Source organism: Xiphophorus couchianus, chromosome 12, assembly GCF_001444195.1.
Source record: "Xiphophorus couchianus chromosome 12, X_couchianus-1.0, whole genome shotgun sequence".
NCBI classification, from domain to species: Eukaryota; Metazoa; Chordata; class Actinopteri; order Cyprinodontiformes; family Poeciliidae; genus Xiphophorus; species Xiphophorus couchianus.
Window position 1 is genome coordinate 21,212,844 of NC_040239.1, and position 21,026 is coordinate 21,233,869.

Below are 21,026 nucleotides of genomic sequence, written 5' to 3' on the forward strand. Positions count from 1 at the left end.
TGGTAGCATGAGACTTATTCCTGCAAACCTATTTCCTCTTAAGGGACAATGAGCTGAGGGAGATATAATTGACTATTTAAAGGAGTCCAGTGCCTTATGAAGATAAACAGGCCCACATGCTCATCAGGTTTTGTAAAACATTTTTAAAACAAAAATATAATACTGTATTTTTAGAGAAAAAGTTTTTTTTTTAACTTTTTGCTCTAAGTATAATTTCATCTCCTCACTTACTCTGACATGAAACCAGCTTATAAACCTGAAGGAACCCATTACAAAACGCCTTGACAGGATCATTTAATGCAAATCCAAATATCCTCTTCTACCTAACAGCTAATTATCATATCAAAGACTTTAAGTTCACCAGTACACAGCTGGCGTCAGAAGCAGTCGAGTGTCAGATAGGTACTGATTTAGATCTGTGTGCGTAAATCTGAGGCTCTGATCTTGAACTTGTTGAGATCAAACAAACAAGTTAAGAGTCTCTGGGGTTCTCTTTGAACTGGTTTAGAGATTATATACTTGCAATCATGACTAAACAGATGCCAAAGGAGAATTTATTATGAGGAGAAAATAATGATAAAGACAGGAGGCAAAGGGGCTGCACAGTGGCGCAGTTGGTAGAGCTGTTGCCTTGCCGCAAGAAGGTTTTGGGTTCGATTCCCGGCCCGGGGTCTTTCTGCATGGAGTTTGCATGTTCTTCCTGTGCATGCATGGGTTCTCTCCGGGCACTCAGGCTTCCTCCCACAGTCCAAAAACATGACTGTCAGGTTAATTGGTCTCTCTAAATTCTCTCTAGGTGTGAGTGTGTGCCTGGTTGTTTGTCCTGTCTGTTTCTGTGTTGCCCTGCGACAGACTGGCGACCTGTCCAGAGTGTACCCCGCCTCTCGCCCAGAACGTTAGCTGGTCATAGGCAACAGCAGCCCTCCCGACCCGTCTAAGTGACAAGGGTGTACAGAAAATGGATGGATGGACAGGAGGCAAAGGAAGTAAACTCCACCACTGTCTCCTCTCACCATCTTGCCAATCATCATCACGTAGGGCCCCAGATACTTGTTGACTCCGAAGATGTCGAGCAGCCGGATGTACCAGTAGATGATGTTGACACAGTAGATGACCCGCCCGTAGTTCATGAGCGGTGGCTCCTGGAGGCGCAGGACCATACCGACGGAGAAGATGAGGATGGCCATGAGGTCAGTGATGTTCCAGTACTCTTGTAGCCACACCTTTACCTTCTGTAGCAACTTTCCCGGCTCTGACATCAGGATCTAGAAAACAGCACGGATATATGGTCACTTAGTACTGGTAATAAGTCGGATTCATAAACTCTGAAGCTGAGAAGCAGAATGGTGAAAATAAATGACCTGAAAAAGTGACAGAAATAGGAGAGTAGAAATGCATTCCATCATGATCACCATAAGAGGGCAGTATGGGCTCACCAATCAGAGAATTTGACATCTGAGGAAGTACATACAGTGTAGCTTAAAATGATGTGACACAATGATTTATACATTTCATACACTTACTTTAAAAAAAGCACAGAGTGGGGCAGAACTTATTATATGGCCACAATGTATTTTTTCCGTTTACTCGTTTTTTGTGTCATTTCTGGTTCTTGCTTTCATCTTCATCACCATCCTGCTCCCCTTTTGCTTTACTTAGATGTGCTTTCTTTATCTCCCTTTTACTGATTTTCTTATGTGTTATAAACCATTTCATGAAATAGACATAACCTTTGAATCTCCTCTCTGCCACTGTTGAAGCTAATTAAAAGTGCAGGTGCTTTGAGTTGCACGTCGCTTATCCTGCACCCAGCATATATCTCAATGTATTGTATCACAATCATGATCTATTACCTCTCTCATCTTTTCAATGCCATTGGTGAAAATGTAAGCAATCACAATCCACTCTTGAGGAGAAGGCCACAGGTCCATCTTGACCAGGACAATGTAGTTAAACAACATCAGGTACCCCACATATGCCATCTGCATAAAAATACACGAAGAAGAAAAATAATGAGTGGCGTCATATTTTGGTGACATGCCTGTTTTTGGGCTTTTCATAGATATAAGCACAATACATGAAATCAAAATACAACTGCATTACATTTATTGAAAAAGATAAGAAGAAGGGGCAGCACTGTTACTTTTATAGGGATAGTTCAGGGTTAAAAACAATTAATATGCTACTTAAAATGAATAACTCCCTGATAAAGTGATCCCGGAGGCAGATCTAATGGCTATTCTGAGGGAGCCAAAACTAGAGATGCCAGAACTGTCCAATTTTAAGATTAAATGGCTCCTTTTGATGATTGGCAGGTTGGAAGATAAAAATCTGATCTTTTTTCCAGTCGGGGAACAAACATACCATACATAAGTCATAACTGTTCATGCTGACAACAAGACTCCTCCGAGTGGAAGTTGTGACTTCCACTGTGCAAAAAAGACTAAGTAGGCAATTTCCAGGTTCACTGAGGTGTTAGAGGAACCCTAAAACAAGTAAAAGTCTTCTAGAAAGGAAACTATTTTTCTACAGTGATGTGTTGCCTGTTAATACAAATGGCTACAGTTTGGAAATAAATGTCACAGCAAAATGTTTATTACAGAAAATGGTTGATCTGTTTTTATACTAAATTCTGTCTGTCATAGGACATGCTGGATTAGAAAATGCACATGTAAATGACTGATGTAGTGCTATGTATATTAATAGTGCTAATTGCTAATATTAATTAGCAATTAGCAAGACAGCTTGAAATGTGAACTCCCTTATACTGCATTAGCTTTAAAATAATAGTAAAATCCTGTTTATTCTTTAGAGTCCTAATATAATTATCAATCTCAACAGAATGGCATTTTAATAATTTTGAATAGTTACAATACATGATTAAGCAATTCAAGACATAACAGTAAGTCAGCTCATTTTCCTCTAAATGTAAAGTTGGGCTAATACAAAGGTATTGTTACTGTAGCAATGTGAATTTAATAAATTCAGGTCTGTTGTTGGCAATAAAGACTTCTTAAATTGGTTTATAAGATAAAAAGTTAAATAGACTGAAAAATTATCATTGACTTTTAGCTGTCAAGGTGACACTTCTCTGAAATAATGACATGAAATAGATCTGTATAATATTTGTGCACATTTTTATTTGAGTATTGAAGGCTGGATTTATTTTCAAACCAGCGTCTTACATTTTTCTATATCAAAACACATTCAGTAGCATTTAAATTCTGATGAACAGCAAAACCTTGAACATATTTAGAAAGCAAATTAAAGCAACAATAATGGAAATAGGAACAGCTCATTCATTAGCTGCAAGTCAAGCATACCAATGATGCAAGTCAGTGAAGAGACTGTAATATGGGTGTCAGAGACTTTTCTCATTAAATCCCACATGCATGAAAAACGTTGAGCCTGATTTATAAAATCATGCCAGTGCTCCACAGCTGGTGACAAGTAAGAATATAAATTGCATAATAAGATGAGGATCAAATTCTGAGAGAAAAACCAACCATCTGCTCCATTGGCACAAGACATCAGACATATTGTGCAATATTCCTCTTTAAAGTTGCAGTAGATAACTTTTATAAAAACATGGTTTTTTTACATACTTGTTAGAACTGTCACCATGTCCTGCCAGGATAATATGAGACAGAAAATCTCGTATTATATAAAAATCAAGCTCCTCTGCCTCCTCCCTGTGGTCTTACTGCCATCTAAAGAAACACACAGCTCCCAGTTAGAAGCACTGAATAACAGTAAGGAGTGTCTTGGCACTGGCAATCATGCTCGTGTACGCACTGCTCATACCCTCCCCCACACAGCGTGCACAAGCTAAAGATTTCCAGTTTGCTGCAACTGTGCTGATGGCAGAGAAACGATTTACAGTGACAGGAAAATGTTTATCCGCTCTTATCAGTGTCCACGCTAACTAGGCTAAGAATTCAGTTGCATACCGCAGATTTAACATCAATTATAGAAAAGGGAGGTTGTGAAGGGCAATAGTGAAGGAAAAAAAATAACAAGAAAAAAGCAGAGTTTAAATATTTTGTTAGTACGAATAAAAAGTAAAAACCTCTGCTGGTGCTAATGAGATGTTTCCATTGAATGAGCAAATCAAGTGTAGGAAACCAACAATCAGCTTGTATGAACTATTATTCACTTCCTCACAGGCAGAAATGACACCAAAGAGAAGTTGCACACCAAATTCAAAGGCAACAACAGGAGCAAAATCTTGATGCATGCTGCTCATGTTGTTGCCATTACTATCTAAAGATAAATTAAATGTTTACTTTATGCACAAGTTACCGGAAGCATTAAGTCAGAACATTACATTAGGTTTAAATATGTATTTGTGTTGTTGAATTAGGAGTCTCACAGTAAGTAATTTCATTTTCCTCCTTTCTATTTTTCTTTTCTCAGCCTGCTGCTTTCAGGAGTCTCCCACTTCTCACTTAACTTTAGCACCTCAGTAATGACACGGTGGAACAGGAGCCTAATGATAACAGAGGCTGTGCGTGAAAGTAGACATTAATGGCTGCATAGTCAGCAGAAACAATTTCCACAGGAGAATGTGGGAGGTGTTGCTGAAGCCAACACTGACCGTATGAAACCAGAACTTGACAATTGGGGCGTTGTAGAACTCGTATATCTTGCGTCCCATGGGGATAAGGCGGTGGCGGCTCTGAACCTCCTCAACATCCTTCTTTCTGGATGTCTCTGTGGCTACCTTACCCAGCATCGCCTGGGCGAGCGTGAAGCCCACACAGAGCAAGTGAGGGACGAGGGAGGGAAAGGTGTGAGGATTTCAGGAAAGAAGAGTGTGGGAAGGAAGGGAGTGTGGTGGATGGAAACGCAGAGGAGATGCAGAATGAGGATAGAGAGGAGGACGAGTATTGGAAGGGGAGGAGGTGGAAAAAGGAAGGGTTGGGTAAAAGAAATTAAAAAAAAAAGTGGAGAAGAGGGTTATATCATGAGCAACTTTGTTGTTTTTTTTAAAATAATGTAATCAAAGAAGCAAGCGCAAGCAATGCCGTCATTCCAAAATGTGAAATGTTTGTGTGAGGTGGAGTTCGAGTGAAGGCTGATATTGTAACACGGTATGACGAGGACACAGACACTCATGGATTGTGTCTCAGACAACAATTAGGAGGCAGGAGACAGACAACGAGATAAGAGACAGGAAGAGGACAGAGTGAGAGGAGGAAAAAGATAAGACATAGATATCTCATATCAATCTGTGACACAGTTTTTAAATCCATGAGAGAGGGTTCGGAGCCCATTGTTTTTTTTAATGGGTCATGGTCTTAATGTAAAAGCAACACCATTTCTCTGAGGGAGCTTATCCACAGAATTGTATTGTATTAAAAGGAACTAAAATATACAGTGTCAGTCAGACGTTTACATGCATCTTAAGGACATGAATGTCATAATAATGTAACCTCCTAATGATTTATTAGTATGTTTTTGCATGGTAATTCAACAAGTTTGTAGTCGATGCAGATTTTTAATTAAACCACAAAGGGTGAAAATATATACACACTGGCTAAAATGTAAACAAACACACCCCGTCATATTTGCTTAAGTGTCCATTCAGAGATTGCAGAGAAACAATCGTCATTTAGCCATTAACAGGAAACTGCTCCCGAGGTTTCCTGAACATCTGAGATTACAATATAAAAGGTGTTTGCTAAATAACCTTTATGCCTTGGAGAAAGAATGATTAAAAAGTGACTCAAAAATTAATATGACGTCCATGATAATGATGAGTGTATGTAAACTTTTGACTAACACTGTATGTTTGAGAGCTGACCCAAGCTTTAACATGGTATGCTAGTGCTAAACATTTTTTTTTAAATCAGCCTGAAATCAAAGAAAATGTGTCTACATGTAAGTACACAGGGATGTGTTTATCTTCCAAATGTGTGAAACGTTGTTTTATCCCAGGCACACACTCACTGGAATTTTGGCAGGAACAGATATAGGTGCCCGTGTGAAAGTCACACCATGCCTTTACTGCAATCAACATGCTCTTTACTCATTCAAGATGTCACACAACCATTGAAACTCATTACAGAGTAGCTCATCTAAAACATCTGAGGATAGAGCAATACAATCTCCCTCTGTGGTGAAGCAGTTGGTGTATGAATCTGTCTGCGATTCATAAGAATCTGAAGGTGTGTTTGAGCAGTCAGAAGCCAGGGCAACAACAAATGGATCATAACAATGCATTCTCTGGCATTGGAAACATGTTTATTTTGTTTTATACCAGAGTGCCTCAGGGCCTTCAAGTAAGTGTTACAAGCCCAGTTTTGTAAGCATTTGCGCTGGCTTGCTGGCTGGCTTAGCTGTATGCAGATGGAAAGTATGTACAGTGGCACCGAAGACGTACGATTTCAGTTGAGTCACTTCTTGAGATAATGACTTGATCCAGTTTGGGGATTGAAATGACTTTTCTAATCCCAAGTCTTCGCTTGGAAGAAAACAAACTGGATCAGGGAATCATCACCAGACAAACTGAAACAGAACGGATCCTATTCCTGCTGTACATCCATGTCTACGCAGATGGACCAACTCTTCCACTGTGAGCTGGGAGAATGCACTCAGACTCTGCATGATTAAAGCCCTGCAGCATCCAGCAGATACAGTTATATAATGCAAAAGCCTGGGCCTCCCATGCTCAGCAGCTGACATGCTGAGAGGTGTGCTGCAGCAAACCATCACTGATGGGAGAGAGTGGGGGGCAGCAATCGGCTGGCATTCAGTACTGTACCTCAATCAGACCTACGTTTGGAGGGAAAAGAGAGGGTAAAGAGAGAAAGAGCAAGAGAGACAAGGAGGATTTACAGAATAAAAGTAAGAAAAAATAGAAAAGCAAAGAAGGAGTTTGGAAAAGAACAAGAAAGAAAAAGAAAAAAGAAAGGAGAGAGCGAGGAACACACACGAGGGAACCCACAGTCGGCGACAGACTGAGACGCTACAACTCCACACCAAGTCTTTGCTAAGACAACGAGAAACAGGAAAGGCCAGTTTTTACTGGAACTGTCCAGCTGGCCAGAATAGAGAAACGAGTAAGTGTGTGGGAAGCACTGTGTGCACATGTTTGCTCATTTCTCATTGTGGACAATAGGAACAAAATTAAAAATGCATCCACAAGAGATATTTATAAAGGCACACAGAATATGGACTGTGATCGGTTCTGGACCCAAATAAAGTGTGTGTGTTGTCTTGCTTGATTATGTGTATAATTTCTGAGATGCGGGGCTGAGGTGGGTTCTCTCACCACAGAGTTGTACTGCGTCTCACAGTAAGATCTTACTGTGAACTCCATGTCCTCCTCCTCTTTTTCTTTGACTGGTTTTTCTGGCTCCTCCTCTTCCTTCTCCTGCAGGTACGTGTCCTGATCCTGCGGCATGTAGGACATCTCATCCTTGTTTTTGAACTCTAGACTCAGGATGGACGGTGGAAGAAGCAGGCCTAAGATCACCTGATTGACAGACAAAATATAAGAAAATGAGATGATAAAGTGCTGGATTTGACAACAGGAATACACTGAATATACAGTGTGTACCAGTATTTTGTCAAGCACTATATCACCTAATTTTATTGTAGTTTATTGGAACTCAATGTGACGATTGTAAAACCCTTATTTCAGAGAGCCAGCATGATTACTGTTCTGTTAGGGGTCAATGAGAGCAACACCTGCATCAGATAGAAGTGATGCAAATATGCTGCTCTCACTTCTGAAATGCAAAATCAGAGCAGCACAGTCTCGGCAAGAAGGGCTTACAGTAGATCTGTGGGAAGGAGAGGAAGATGGATAACACCATAATCAAGTGTGCTCTTCTCTGTTAGCAGCTGCATACACCTGCAAACATTTATGATAATTTCCCATACTTTATCACAATGGGAAATTCAATGACTGCGGTGTCAGCACAATATATCAATAACGTAGCATTAGTTAAATGAATATGGGCTGGTACCAGTGAAATATTTATCCGTAACTGTTGTCCCATCAAAGGGTCAAAGGTGAAGACCAATCTGGTCCGACTTATTCAAGCGTAAAGAAAGATATGTACTATTTGTTGCAAGTCGCAGTCCTTTTGGGGAGTAATTTGAGAACAAGAGTGTTGAGGATAGCTGCCCCTGCATCTAATACAGCTAAACCACATGCAGACGTATTGTTTTGACATTGTTATTTTATCGTAAACACCCAGGGCCATAAAATCTTGTTTGCTCCACTTGTGGTTTCCCCTTTGTCTTTCTGCTCTGCTGAGTTTGTCTTGGCAGTGCACTCTCTCACTTCCTCCAGCAAACGACGACAAATATTTACTGAACTGCAAGGTCTGTCCTGCTCTCCAGCAAAAAGGCCAGCACACCAGTCCATTCCATTGTCTCACTTCATTCACCATGTAAAGGAGTGTAACGCCACACTTCAGAAAATCCTGAGGCAAGTCTTCATTATAAATAGCTATGACCTTTCTTGTCTGAGCAGCTGCTGTGTCAACCTAACATCAAACATCTGGAGAACCTAGACAAGCAAATATCGCTCAAAATTCAGCCAATGCTGTTTAACGAAAAATTTGCTCTTGACTCAGCATATCAGAATCCATGCGAGTTTTATTGGACTTTTTTTTTTAATTAAGGTTAAGTCATTCATACCCTCTGACTTAAGAGACTTACACAAATTAAGAAATGACAAGAGCACTCAGACTGGTCACAACCCCAATATCTCTGTTTAACTGTTATCAACTGATTAGCATCTTTCTTTTGCCTGAGCAAAAGGCAAAAGAAATTTAAATCAGCTCTACCAAATTAATAACATGCAATTTAAACATTCCTATATTCACCTGTGATATATTTTAAAGCACAATAAGAACAAAAAGCACCAGTCAAAAGTAAACTGCAGGATTAAGAAATGTGTGGCATTTTAAAAAGAGAAATGTTTGCCTCATTTTCTGTACTTGGAAGCAAAACCAGATGATTCATTATTTTTTTTCCTAGCAGCTGTCACCCTTCTTTTTTGCATAGTATACTGCATAATCACCACATCATAGCTGTGGAATTGAATTGAATTTTTATGTAATATGTTACACTTGTCATTAATTTAAACTCTAATATTGTTTAGGTAAACGATACTTTGGCTGTCTAACCTTTCTCCGAGAGACATGTACAAACTGTAGATGCTCCATATTTGCTGTACAATAATACCAGGCAGGCTATGCCAAATATTAAATGCTGTGAAGTTCACAAGTGATGCATCAGGGTGAACTAAATATCTGCACCTGTCATCCTACCTTCAGGCCTGAATTCTTGCGCATGCGGAGACGCCCCATCCACATGTCGGTCAGCAGCATCTGACTGCAGGTATGGGCGATGAAATCTCGATGTTTAGCTGCTACCGCAAGCTGCAGGCAGGTGGCGTTGCTCCAGTTTTTCAGCTCATATGTCAGTAGCTTCATTGCCATCTGCTCGTCCTGTTTATAGGACTGGTCTAGGAGCTCCACAGCTAGCTGGCCAAACTCTCTGTGAAACGTCGTGGAAAACGTAAAAAGAGAAAATTATTTACTTTGTTGGAATATCAAAATTAAGCCCACTAAGTAATACGCTGACATCACAGACATTACATTAGATATCAAAAGCCAAAGATGCTGGCTCAAGGTGGTAAGACAGGGTTATTATAAACAGTGAACAGTGTCCTGAATCAACATGGGCTGAAAGCTCTGTCAGTGAGGAGGAAGCAATTTTTACAAAAGAAACGTAAAAAACAAATTACAGTTTTCAAATGGATACAGGGACAAAGATCTTCATTATTTGAGTCATGTCTTGTAGTCTGAAACAATATCTAAGGTCATCAGATGGGAAGTTAAAGCTATTGGGCAAATTGGTCCTCTAACTGTACAATAACCCGAAACATACAAGCGGTTAGTGGTTATCAAAGGTGTGTGTCTTTTTCGTTGTATGTAAACTTCTACTGTATTTCTACTGTTTCTACTGTATAAATGACCAGCAATAGAAAACCACGACCCATTTTCTTATCGGCAGCCCCGAAGCTCTGGAACAGCCTGACATCACACATTGTAGTTGTCCGGACCGTTCCACTCTAAAAAGTGAGCGATTCTCAGTTAAACTGCTCTCCCTCTGCTCCCGCCCACATTATTTCACTGTATTTTCTATTATGTGCTTAGACATAAATAATTTGGTCACTTTAAAGCTTGCTATTCTGTACAATACATGAACAAAAGCAAATATCATAAAAAATATTGAAAAATGTGCCTTAATACTTCTGTTGATTTACACAAGCACGAAGATGTTCACATTCTAAAACACATTGCTGCCACTTTTTGGCTTCGTCAAACTATTACTCCCAATGTCACATATGCACATGTAACACAGTTCTGCTGTTTTGCATGAACAGACGAGGGATTTTCTTTGAATATATTTTCCAAAGGTCTCACATGATGTGATCTTAAGTAACAGGTGAATACCGCAGCATTCTTTAAACAGGTTGTGTGAAACATCTTGAGAAGCGAGAAAGCGGTGCAGAAAGAAAAAGCCACATTTTCAAATGCATTGTAAGAAATCATCCCCTGCGTCTCTGCAAACTCATACACACACAAAGACCTTCAAAAACATCCCAAAATATGTGAACAACACATGGGAGATTAAAATTCTAAGCTTCCAGAAAGAAAAAAACTCTGTCTAGAAAAATAAATAAAATGATGCCAGCAGTAAGAAAATCAATAGAAACTGTGTAGTCAGTGGAGTTAGCTAATGTGAGGCTGAGCTGTGTTTGCAACTTAAACATTTTCCTTGATTTATAATATTTCCATAGTTTTTATCATCACTTGCATTACCTTAATTTGAGCGTATTTCTTTCAATAACACGATGCATGTACATGTCACATCCAATAGGAATCTAAAATGACTGCGGTGCAGTAGAGAAGGTATGAGTGTATCCATCTGTGTCAGTGCGACGGTGGCAGGGATTCTTTACTAAATGCCCAACTCGATGCCTTCAAGTTCTTTCAAATTCATGTCACCCACCTGGAGTTGTGGTTGAGTTCTTGGGAGATGTCATCCACCATGTCATTCTCAGACGCTTCGTGTGCCATAGCCTTACACAGCTTACATGCAACCAGGGCCTTGGCCATAGCTTCCTCGCCATGCTGCCAAAAGAACAGCGCCATCTTCTGGCGCTTCATGAGTACAGCCCACACCATGAGCTCGTGGAAGGGGAAGGGGAAGTGGTTTATCTCGGGGTCATCCAAATCAATGTCCACCTCTTCCTCTCGCTTACGTGTCGTCTTCTGCCGGCCTCTCCGGATTGGCATGTCATCCTGATAGAATGAAGTCAAGAGTACAATTTTATACTTTTTCTTACATTAAGTTTAAGGTAGTGTGTTTTTTTACTTAGGCTTTTATAAGACTGTAAACTGAAAAGAATCTGGCAGGTTTTTTGACCAAAATATTGCAGCTGTCACAGATGTTCCTATTAAGATTCCATCCAATTCATTTTACAGTAAGCTAAGTTTTTTCTTTGAAAGCTTGTGGAGCACAAAACTCACATTGAGCTATTTAACTATTTTGTTGATGGGGCTGCAAAATAGCATTTGGCATATTTTACAAGTAGGAGTATTTGAAGGCAGCGTGAGAGAAAGAATAAAGAAATTAGTGGATTACAACCTTGAAAGAACAATACTCACCTCCATCCCCAGCAGCTTCAGTGCCTTGGGCTACAAAAGTGACAAAAGCACATTTAGGATAAATCCTGCTGATTGTATTTTCAGTGCAATAAGACTTAACTTATAAATTTAAATGGGCTTCAATTTAAGAATTGTCTAAACCCATACCAAGAGATTGCATTTTAGGTTCATACTATTATATATTTGAGGAAATAACGTCCTGTTTTACATGCTTTACAGCAAAGTGCCTTTACAGTATAGAGTAACTGTCAAAAAGCGGGACATGTATGAATTATGCATTCATGAGCATGTAAAAATAGCTCGTGTTTCATTTGGGAATTGCAATATCTATTTGGAAGCTTTGTTGTTACTTTACATGTACTTGTGTGATGGCACATTCAGTTCATCCAGCAAATCACGGTGAAACTAGAACCGACTCTTCTATATTATCTTTGGTTCTTGTCCTGCTTCTTTGCTCCCTTGGTATCTGCGCCTCTGTAACCACCTTACTATTTCCATCTTGTAGCATGACATGGTAGAATCCAAGCCTCTGAAATTTACAGTACAGCGACAAAGAAAAAAAAAACATCTAAAGTACTCCATTCATGTCTTGGGTCAGCAAATGGTGGGATTACAAAATGGCATGACAAAATCAGTATTAAAGTTCTGGATTTCAACAAATTAATGTTCATCATGGTGGTTCACAGAACACTTTAAAAAAACTACAGTGCCAAGCAGTTATTTCTATCTATTTATCCTTGTTCACATGTTATTACAGTAAACCACAAACTTCAATATAGTCTTTTTTGTTTCAGTGTTATAGACCACTGAACAGAAACGTAATAATGTGGAAGAGGGAGCCTGCAAAAGCCTAATGTTCACAAATATGTATCTGAAAAGTGTGGTATCCATTTGTACTCAGCCCTGTTACAGTAAGAGCTCAAAATAAAAACTCAGCGCAACCAGCTGCTATCAGAAGTCAGCTAATTATTAAAGTATATCAATCCAAATATGAGCGCTATCTTTGGCTGAGCGAAGAGAGCAACAGTAACACTGTAGGAGCTGCAGCAACAGGTCAGATGGGAGAGTCTGTAGAGTAATGCAATCTTCAAATCTGACTGTTACAGGAGAGTGGCAAGAAGAAATACATTACTAATAAAAGGCTAGAAAATGGTAGTTCGAATCCTAACAGTGCACATCACCCTGAAGACTTTACTAAAACTAAAACTATGGGAATGTTAGAATTTCCCCAGATAATGTTTAGACCTTAATCCAATTGAGTTCTTTCACGCTCTCCATCCAGAGTGAGAAAAAGCTTGAGCTATTTTTTTTAAAGGAAACTAATTCAGAATTTACTTGTATGCAATTCATTCCAATGTCCTCCTCCAAGCAACTGACTCAGGTGTGTTGAATACAAATGTAAGTCACACTATTCAGTTCACTATTCACACTATTTTTGTAATAGAGAATTTTGAAAATTGTACACGGCTTTTCATATTTTTTCACAATTATGCATTTCTCTCAGTTGACTTATCACATAAAATCCAAATAAATCTTACTGAATTTTGTGATTTGAATGTGTTGTTTTTTTTATCTGAAAGAGACTGTAGTTTCAAAATGACCCAGCTGGGCTCACAGTTGTTCTCTGCCATCAAGGTGTCTGAGGGGCACAATATTCACATTATGCCGAACCTCTTTAGGAAATTCACTTAGTGGAGCATTTCTATCCCCCTGGAAGACAAGTGTTCACTGTACAGCAAGGATAATCGTTCATATCAACTGTGTACATTATTTATTCACACTGAAGCTTCCCTATTGCAGGGAGAAGCTGACTGAGACCCTGTGGGCAGAAGCAGTGACAGAACAACTGTGTCCCACTCACTGAGGAGGTCACGGGTTCAGGCCTGTACAGTTTTCTTAATGTACATCTGCTCACTCAGCTGTCTGATGGTGTCACTCCTGTCTCTGTGGAAAAGTGCATATGCTGTTTGCAATGCTGAACTTTCAAGTGTGCAATCATGTATGTAAGAAGCAGTTTGTGTCTAACAAATCTATTGTAATGTCAAGCATCTGTCAATGGATAGTTTCTTCAGCTGGAGATGACTGCAACTCACTTTTCCATTCATTCAAACATGAATTATTTATCAATAAGGCATAAACCAAGAGGTCATATGTTGTGATATGTGCATCACATTTCTAATGCCTGGCTGCAATTACGAATGAATTTTAGATCTATAATGCAAATGTTTTGTTGTAAAAAAGCAGCTGTACATTTTGCTTTGTGACTGTAGCTCCTGCCATCTGGGTCCAAACAGTACATACATTTTCAAAGTTACCTTAATCTGTTTATTTTGCAATAAATTGCCTGTATTTGCTGAGTGTTCTCCAGCACTCAGTATATACCGAATATGCTCAAAAATATATACTCATTTGAGTCCACTGTTAAACAACAAATAACAGTTTGAGACACACCTGAGCATAGTCCTGTTTGAACTACACCTGAGGCAATAATGAAATTGTTGAAGCAGAATGAGCAACAGAACACCATGTAACGAGCAGTGTGTGTGTGTGACGTAAAACAGGCAAGCCCTAAACGTGAGTGTGATTTTAATGATCCCTTCCTCCACTTGGCTGTAGAGATTATGTTCTGAGAGCGCCGCGATAAAGTGCTTATTTTCTCAGAGTTATGATAGTACTTGATAAAGAGACATCACTATGAATGGCTGATTTATGACTTCAAGCGTATAATAACCATTTCTTTGTCTTTGGTGGATTGTGTCTCTGATTTACAAAAGCACCCTGTGATTTTTCCACTCACAAAATCACAGAGGACTTTTTGCACCCATCTATTTCACAAAAGGAGATTTGCATCTCAAATTCCCCCGTCAAGCAAATATCTTATCATTTAGTCTGCCTACACTTGCTATGAGCCGGCATGCACAGATTTAAAGTACAGGTGCCCATATTCCTCTGTACTCCTGTAAATTAGTGGAAGAATAAGGAACGTACAATTGCTCAGTACTGCTTGACGAACGCGGTTAAGTTCAAACATTTGCTTTAATACATTTACAAAATAAAAAAAAATAAAGTTAAGAAATTAACTTGCTGCACTGTTGGTTTTACTAAAAGAAAGAAAACATTTCAATATTTTTTTTTCTTTCTTTTAAGTAAGTGACATTGTAAGTTATGCATCCTATTGACTTTTAGTGCATAAAGTCATGTTGCTATTTAAAAGAAAATATAAAAATTTTATATAAAAATTTCCAATTCATAGCATCTCTTATTCAGTGGTTAAATGTTGTATTTTCATTTTTCTTTAACGGGGGGTTATCCCTCAGTCTGGGACAAATAATCTAAAAAAATAAAAAATTTTCAATTTTGTGGAGTTTAAATGTCATTTTTTCATTTATTTGGCTGCAACTTTTTTTGTTATCATGACACTACTCATAAGTCGTGTTTTTCCTATCCATTCTCATGTTCAAATATTTAAAATATACCCACTCATGCTAATAAACTACTTGCATCAGCAAATTAAAATGTTCTCTTCAGAGGACCCTCTGTGTTTTGAAGTTAATTAATAAAATATCATTTCATGCATGTTGCACTTGTAGGGAAAATTTGATCTTGAGGCTAATCAAACTGATATGGTCCACTTCCATTAATGACACTAGTGCTGCAGCTGATGAACCAGTTGGATGCTAATGAGGGTAAAAATCAATTACATACCCTTTTGGGCCCAAAGAGGTTATGGTATAGTGTTCTGAATCTCTTCCTGGTGTAGTTGCATCGATACGCCCCACCCATGAGGTATTCAATGACCAGTCCAATGTCGATGAGGCTGATGCGGTAGTCCGGCGGCAGGTTTCCCTACAAACCAGAGCGTGTTAACAACCAACACCAAATGATTAACAAAGGTAGGGAAACCAGTGGGCAGAATTGAGCCACTGTCATACACACTCACAAACACAAAATCCATGTCAAATTGTTTGTGGCTACAAAGGAAAACGTGATCATCGGATTCACCTTGAAGTAGATCCAACTGAACCCTGGATATTCTCGCTTGGAAAGAACACACAATGTCAGTGAGTAAACCGCACGATAAGCAAGAGCAGCGGAAATGAGGAACACAGAAACTCAGGCAGGATCTCTCTTCCAGTCTTTAGAAAACATCTGAGTCTCAAACAAGACTTTGCCTCCATTTAGCCACCATTTTGAAGGTCTGATTCGGTTTGAACGTCAATTTCAGGCTAAAGATTTTCAGAATGTGACTCTCACGGCACACAAGCTGTGAAAAACTTTGGAGCTATTTGACTTATAGGGCAATCTGAGGGCAATCCCAATAAAAATAGACCAGAATTAGTTTTCATAATTTTATTCAGAAGAGTAATGAGATCTTCTATGAGGTTAAATATTGTGTTGTAGGAAAGTAAAGGGCACTGCGACTCATTAGCCTGGAAGAGAGTTGCAGTAGGAGCATGGAGCTATATGCGGCTATTAAAGCTTGAGGGGAGAGTTAATATTGAAACAGAAGTCCATTCATGTGAATTATGTCGATACTCTTTGCTCCTCATCATGCCATCAACCTCAGCCTTAGACCCTGCACTTATTACCCTGCCCCCACTGCTCCTTCGAGACACACCACTTGTCTGACATGTTTAAAATCAACTGTGACGCCACCGCTGCCCCTCTGCTTCTGGAATAGGGCTGAGAGAGATCCAAGAAATCTTCTCACTTGAACTCTTTCATTTCTAATGTCCTAAATATGTGACGTAAAAACACTAACACTAACGTAATCAATTACAAATTTATTGATGGAACTAATTCAAGTGTTGCTTTTATAGACTTTCATGGAACAACAACAAATGGGGCGCCTAACATTTTGTCAGCTGTTTGAGTTAATTACCCACAAATCAACTTCGGTACAGAATCACTCAGTAAACATCTATTTGACCAAAAGAAGAAACTCTTGACATATAGTTTTAAGCTTTATGACTGCTAGCAACCTCCACTGCTTTTTTACTTGCATGTGACTAATATGTTTTCAATTTATTAAATTTAATTTAAGTCTCAGAAGTCTAATCTGACATTTTCAAAAGTGTAAACTTTAGAAAATGTATAATTATTGTGATTGTATGTATTCAGAAGAGAATGAACTTATGTGGCTACATAATAATCACTAATGAGACAGTTACCTGAACCCCTAACCAATAAAGAAAGCTAACCAATGCATTTCTGGATTTTACACTTAACATGTTGAAATTGACCAGATCATCAAGGAAACTTTTAGCCTTTTTAAGCATCGACAAAATGACAGTGTTTAGTTGAAATCATATTTGACAGTATATATTTATCAGCATACATATGATACATGTGTGATATTGTTTCTGTTTCCCCCTAAAGTATCTTAAACACATAAAAATAATGTCAATTTTTTTTTTATCAAGCACAGGAATGACCAACTCTACTTCCAATTCTCCCATTGCATAATATGGGTTGTTGTCATGGATAGCAACTCAGTGAAAAAGCAGCAGAAGTTTAAATAAATACTATAAATGTCTTCTTTAATAAAGACATTTTTTATTAAAATAGAGTACGCAGTGAGCCAAATTCAGCTGAATAGACAAAAAAAAAACAAACGAGGACATTGCATTGGCATCGTTTCCATGAATACGTCTCTCTCTATATGTGACTGAAACATGATTGAAGCTGATCTGGGCGAACTATGCCATGCATGTTCTCATTGAATATGCTAAATTCAGATGGGACACATTAAGGAAAAGAGCATGTAAGCTAAATAAAGACTAGGACAGGGCAATAGTAAACAACTACAAAAAAAATAATAACCAGAAGGTATTTGGATAGACCAAAGAAAGAGTGAAAGAGATTTTTGCACAGCACTGCATGTGAGCCTCAGTTCTGGGACCAAACCTTTGTGTATGTTGGAAGCTAATTTTATTTGGCATTCTCTTTAACTATTCTTAATCTTGACTCAGACTTTTTAAAATTGAACAGTTGAATCTTTTTGCTTCTTAGTTCTCGTGAACAATTCGTCTGTCCTCTGATTGTTTTGGTTTAACTTGCCTTTGTCAGTGGTTATCTAGCCTCAGTAAATATTGGCTCTGATTTTCTGTTACTCTTTCTACTGCTGAGATTTCCTTCATGAAAATAAGCCCACATCCACTTCAGAAACCCGCATGCCTGCTGCCTCACAGCTTTCTACTCAGTTTTAACCTGAAACTCGCACTTTGTAAAATATACATCTTCTGTTAGTACAGCGACGCAATCCTCTGAGAATAATGAGGAATAAAAGAGAACAGCAATGACACAGAGACCTCACCTGAGGGTAGTAGTTAAATCTAATTAGGAACATACTTAAAGCACAGTGACACACACAAACACCCAGCTACACCGTTGAAAGAACACACACATTTTCAGGAAAACTATGCCTTGCACTACAGGGTTGCATGATGAGAATAAAACATAACTGTATTAGTAATGTGGTCTCTTTTTTTTTTACTCAGAAACATCAGCTCAGAGCTCTGCTTCAGACATTGTTTATCTCATAGACAATGTTTATCTCAAATAAGCCCAAAGCAAGTTAATTGCTGAACATTTCTAAATAGAATAATTACAACTAATAGTTGCTGTCTCCTGAGTGTACAATAAAATTAAAACGGATAATTTTGTCCATGAAGATTTTCCTAAATGTGAAATAAAGTCTCTCTTTTTTGTGTCAATGCAAAAAATAAAGGAAAACACATTGAATCATTTTTACTTTTTGAGAATCTGTGCAAAATTTTATTCAAGAAATTAACTCTCAACTTAATTTAAGATGTTTTAATTCATATCAAATTGATTCAACTGCTTTTAATAAAACATAAACTGTATCTACTGAGTTACTCTTGATCAGCACTCGGATCATAAGCATTTTTTCCCCACTGTCTGAAATTAAATTAGACTGCAAATTTCCTGTTTCAGGTCAGAAAGGATTACTAAAATTACTTGTTTGCTAAATTCCACTCGAACTTAGATGTTTGCATACATTTGCTTATTGAAGTTGTTTTTTCATACTTTTCTTGGGTCATATGCTTTAGGTTTCTTTCCACAAGCTTTTTACAACATCTTAAAATAGCCATTTTGAGATGTTGCTTCAATATTTTCACATACTATTTCTTCATCAGGCCATGTATCATGTAAAGTCTGCCAGACCCTCCAGTAGTAAAACAGTTAAACATCTTGATGCCGCCACATCAAAAATCACAGTTGGAATGGTGTTTTCAGGCTTCGAAGCTTCCCATTTCCCCCAAAGGTAACTGTGGCCATTATGACTATAAACACCAAAATTTTTGTATCATCAGTCCGCAGGGCATGTATCCAAAAATGTGAGTCTTTCTCTTTTACAAGAGCATTTACGAACCAAAATCTGGCTTTTATATGTTACATTAGGATTAATGGCTTGTTTCTTGCTGAGGCCTTTCAGCTCATGCTGGTAAAATCTTTTAAGTATTATAATACATTTGAAAGCCTCTTTTTACAGTTGTTCTTGTTTTGGTGTGTGCATTTACCAGCAAATCACATTTCTCTGTGAGACAGACAACCTGTCTTCTCTGAGCGGCATCATGGCTGAACATAGACATACTGTTCAGTTCAGGCTGCCCAGATGTGCCTACAATTAGTTGGTCTTAAGTCTAGAAAGCTATAAAATAATCATCAGGACCTTCCCAAATTATAGAGAGCAGTTTCATTCAAATATAAACAAATAAATACTGTAAAGTAAAAAAAAATATTTGATGAAATTCATATATGCACTCATAAAATCAAAAAAGAAGAAATATTCAGACACTAATTACTTTAATAGGGACCTTATTGTTACAGATTTCAGCAGTTTCTCCCAAATAGTCTTGTTGTCAGACATTTTAAATCATTTCAATAAATTCAGAAAAATCTGAAATCTTGTAAAAATGTTAACAAAAAAAACTGCCAGCATTTCCTTTTTTAAAAAAAATTTGCAGCTAGTTGTGTGTTTTTTTATTCTGGCCTGAAAACATGTAAAGTATGTTTAATTTCTTTTAAAAATAATTTTGTTTAAAAAATAGAATTATTATAAAGTATATATATGTTTTATCTCATGAGGACATTTATTCATTTGATAAAGTATGGATAACTGATTTATTAATAGCAGTACTTATTCATTTATTAATGATTATTTTTAATTTTATTATTCATTTGTTGATTTAATTAATTTTGAATGAAACGCCTCTGCATACCAAATAGTTTGAAAACACACTCCTAAAATATGTAATCTTCAAACTTTGAAGAAATAGAAATAAATTTTAAAAAAATCTGTCTCATCTTAGCATTTAACATAAAGCGATATTTAACACAAATCTTACTGACCTATAATAGAAAAAATTGAGTCTAATATCAGTGACAAAATAAAGATGTGTCTTTTGTATATAGAGTGTGTGTAAAGCGTATCTTTTCTCTACGTCCGCCTTAGCTCCTGTGGATTTAGCAATATGTGATACTTGTGCTGTTTATTCACGAGGGTTGGAAAACGTGCAAAGCTCTACACAGCCAAGGCAGTGCACAAAACCAGCTGAAAGAGAAAAGCTGGCCTCTATTGATGGTAACAGCAGCTAGATCTACCAAATGTATTCACACACAAACATAGACATATACGACATATATACACACACACCACAAAAAAGCAGCTGAACCTCTGTAGTCAAACATGTCCAGTGAACAATATTAGCATCCAGTGAGCCTGAGCAGCTACAGAGCTACTGAAACGGCAGTGACAGGCGTACCTTTTTGACATCTCTGACAAGGTGGTAAAGGGTGTTTGATGGTCCGTGTCGCTGTTAGAAAACAGAGAAAAAGTTGCTATGGCAAGAATTTGTAAAAAAAAAAAAAAACTGTGGTGACACTATGTCATTTGTTCCTATTATCATACCGTGTTATACAGCTCCTCCAGTCTGGAAAGCGTGAGAAAGCGGTGCATGCTGACACCATTTTCAATCAGCAGCTTAACAAAGTCCACTCTGTCCAAAACCAAGGCATCCAGCATTGCCTGTTCCAGGGAACCCACCTACAGAGAGTGAAAAACCAAAAAAATCATCTGGTATGACATGATAACTGCATAAAGTGGCTTGTTTTTTATCCGTTAAGTAAGTCATAGTGATCTTTTTTTGCTGTTTTGTGATTTAAGTAAAGAATATTAAAAATAAAAGCAGAAAAAGTTTTCATTTAAATAATGTACGGTTAGTAACTTAAAAACTTTAACAGCAATATTAGTGAAAATTATTTGGAAGCACTGAGCACAGCTGGAGATTTTCATGCATTTAT

At 37.9% G+C, this 21,026-nt stretch overlaps 1 protein-coding gene across 17 annotated transcripts in view; it reads right to left on the bottom strand.

Annotated features, from left to right (window-relative positions):
* trpm3 (transient receptor potential cation channel, subfamily M, member 3) overlaps nucleotides 1-21,026 on the bottom strand; it is a 154,311-nt gene that overhangs the window by 14,145 nt on the left and 119,140 nt on the right. For 4 of the 17 annotated variants that reach the window (XM_028032752.1, XM_028032760.1, XM_028032758.1 and 1 more), the window contains exons 11-21: nucleotides 20,635-20,769; nucleotides 20,489-20,539; nucleotides 15,702-15,737; nucleotides 15,405-15,545; nucleotides 11,700-11,729; nucleotides 11,041-11,333; nucleotides 9,291-9,519; nucleotides 7,313-7,480; nucleotides 4,598-4,738; nucleotides 1,854-1,982; nucleotides 1,014-1,265 (exon numbers count right to left, since the gene is read on the bottom strand). In XM_028032752.1, coding sequence (XP_027888553.1) covers nucleotides 1,014-1,265; nucleotides 1,854-1,982; nucleotides 4,598-4,738; nucleotides 7,313-7,480; nucleotides 9,291-9,519; nucleotides 11,041-11,333; nucleotides 11,700-11,729; nucleotides 15,405-15,545; nucleotides 15,702-15,737; nucleotides 20,489-20,539; nucleotides 20,635-20,769 — 1,605 coding nt within the window. Of the gene's footprint in view, nucleotides 1-1,013; nucleotides 1,266-1,361; nucleotides 1,456-1,853; nucleotides 1,983-4,597; nucleotides 4,739-7,276; nucleotides 7,481-9,290; nucleotides 9,520-11,040; nucleotides 11,334-11,699; nucleotides 11,730-15,404; nucleotides 15,546-15,701; nucleotides 15,738-20,488; nucleotides 20,540-20,634; nucleotides 20,770-21,026 lie in introns of those variants that run through there. The other 13 variants (XM_028032753.1, XM_028032763.1, XM_028032762.1 and 10 more) reach the window with 6 other exon arrangements.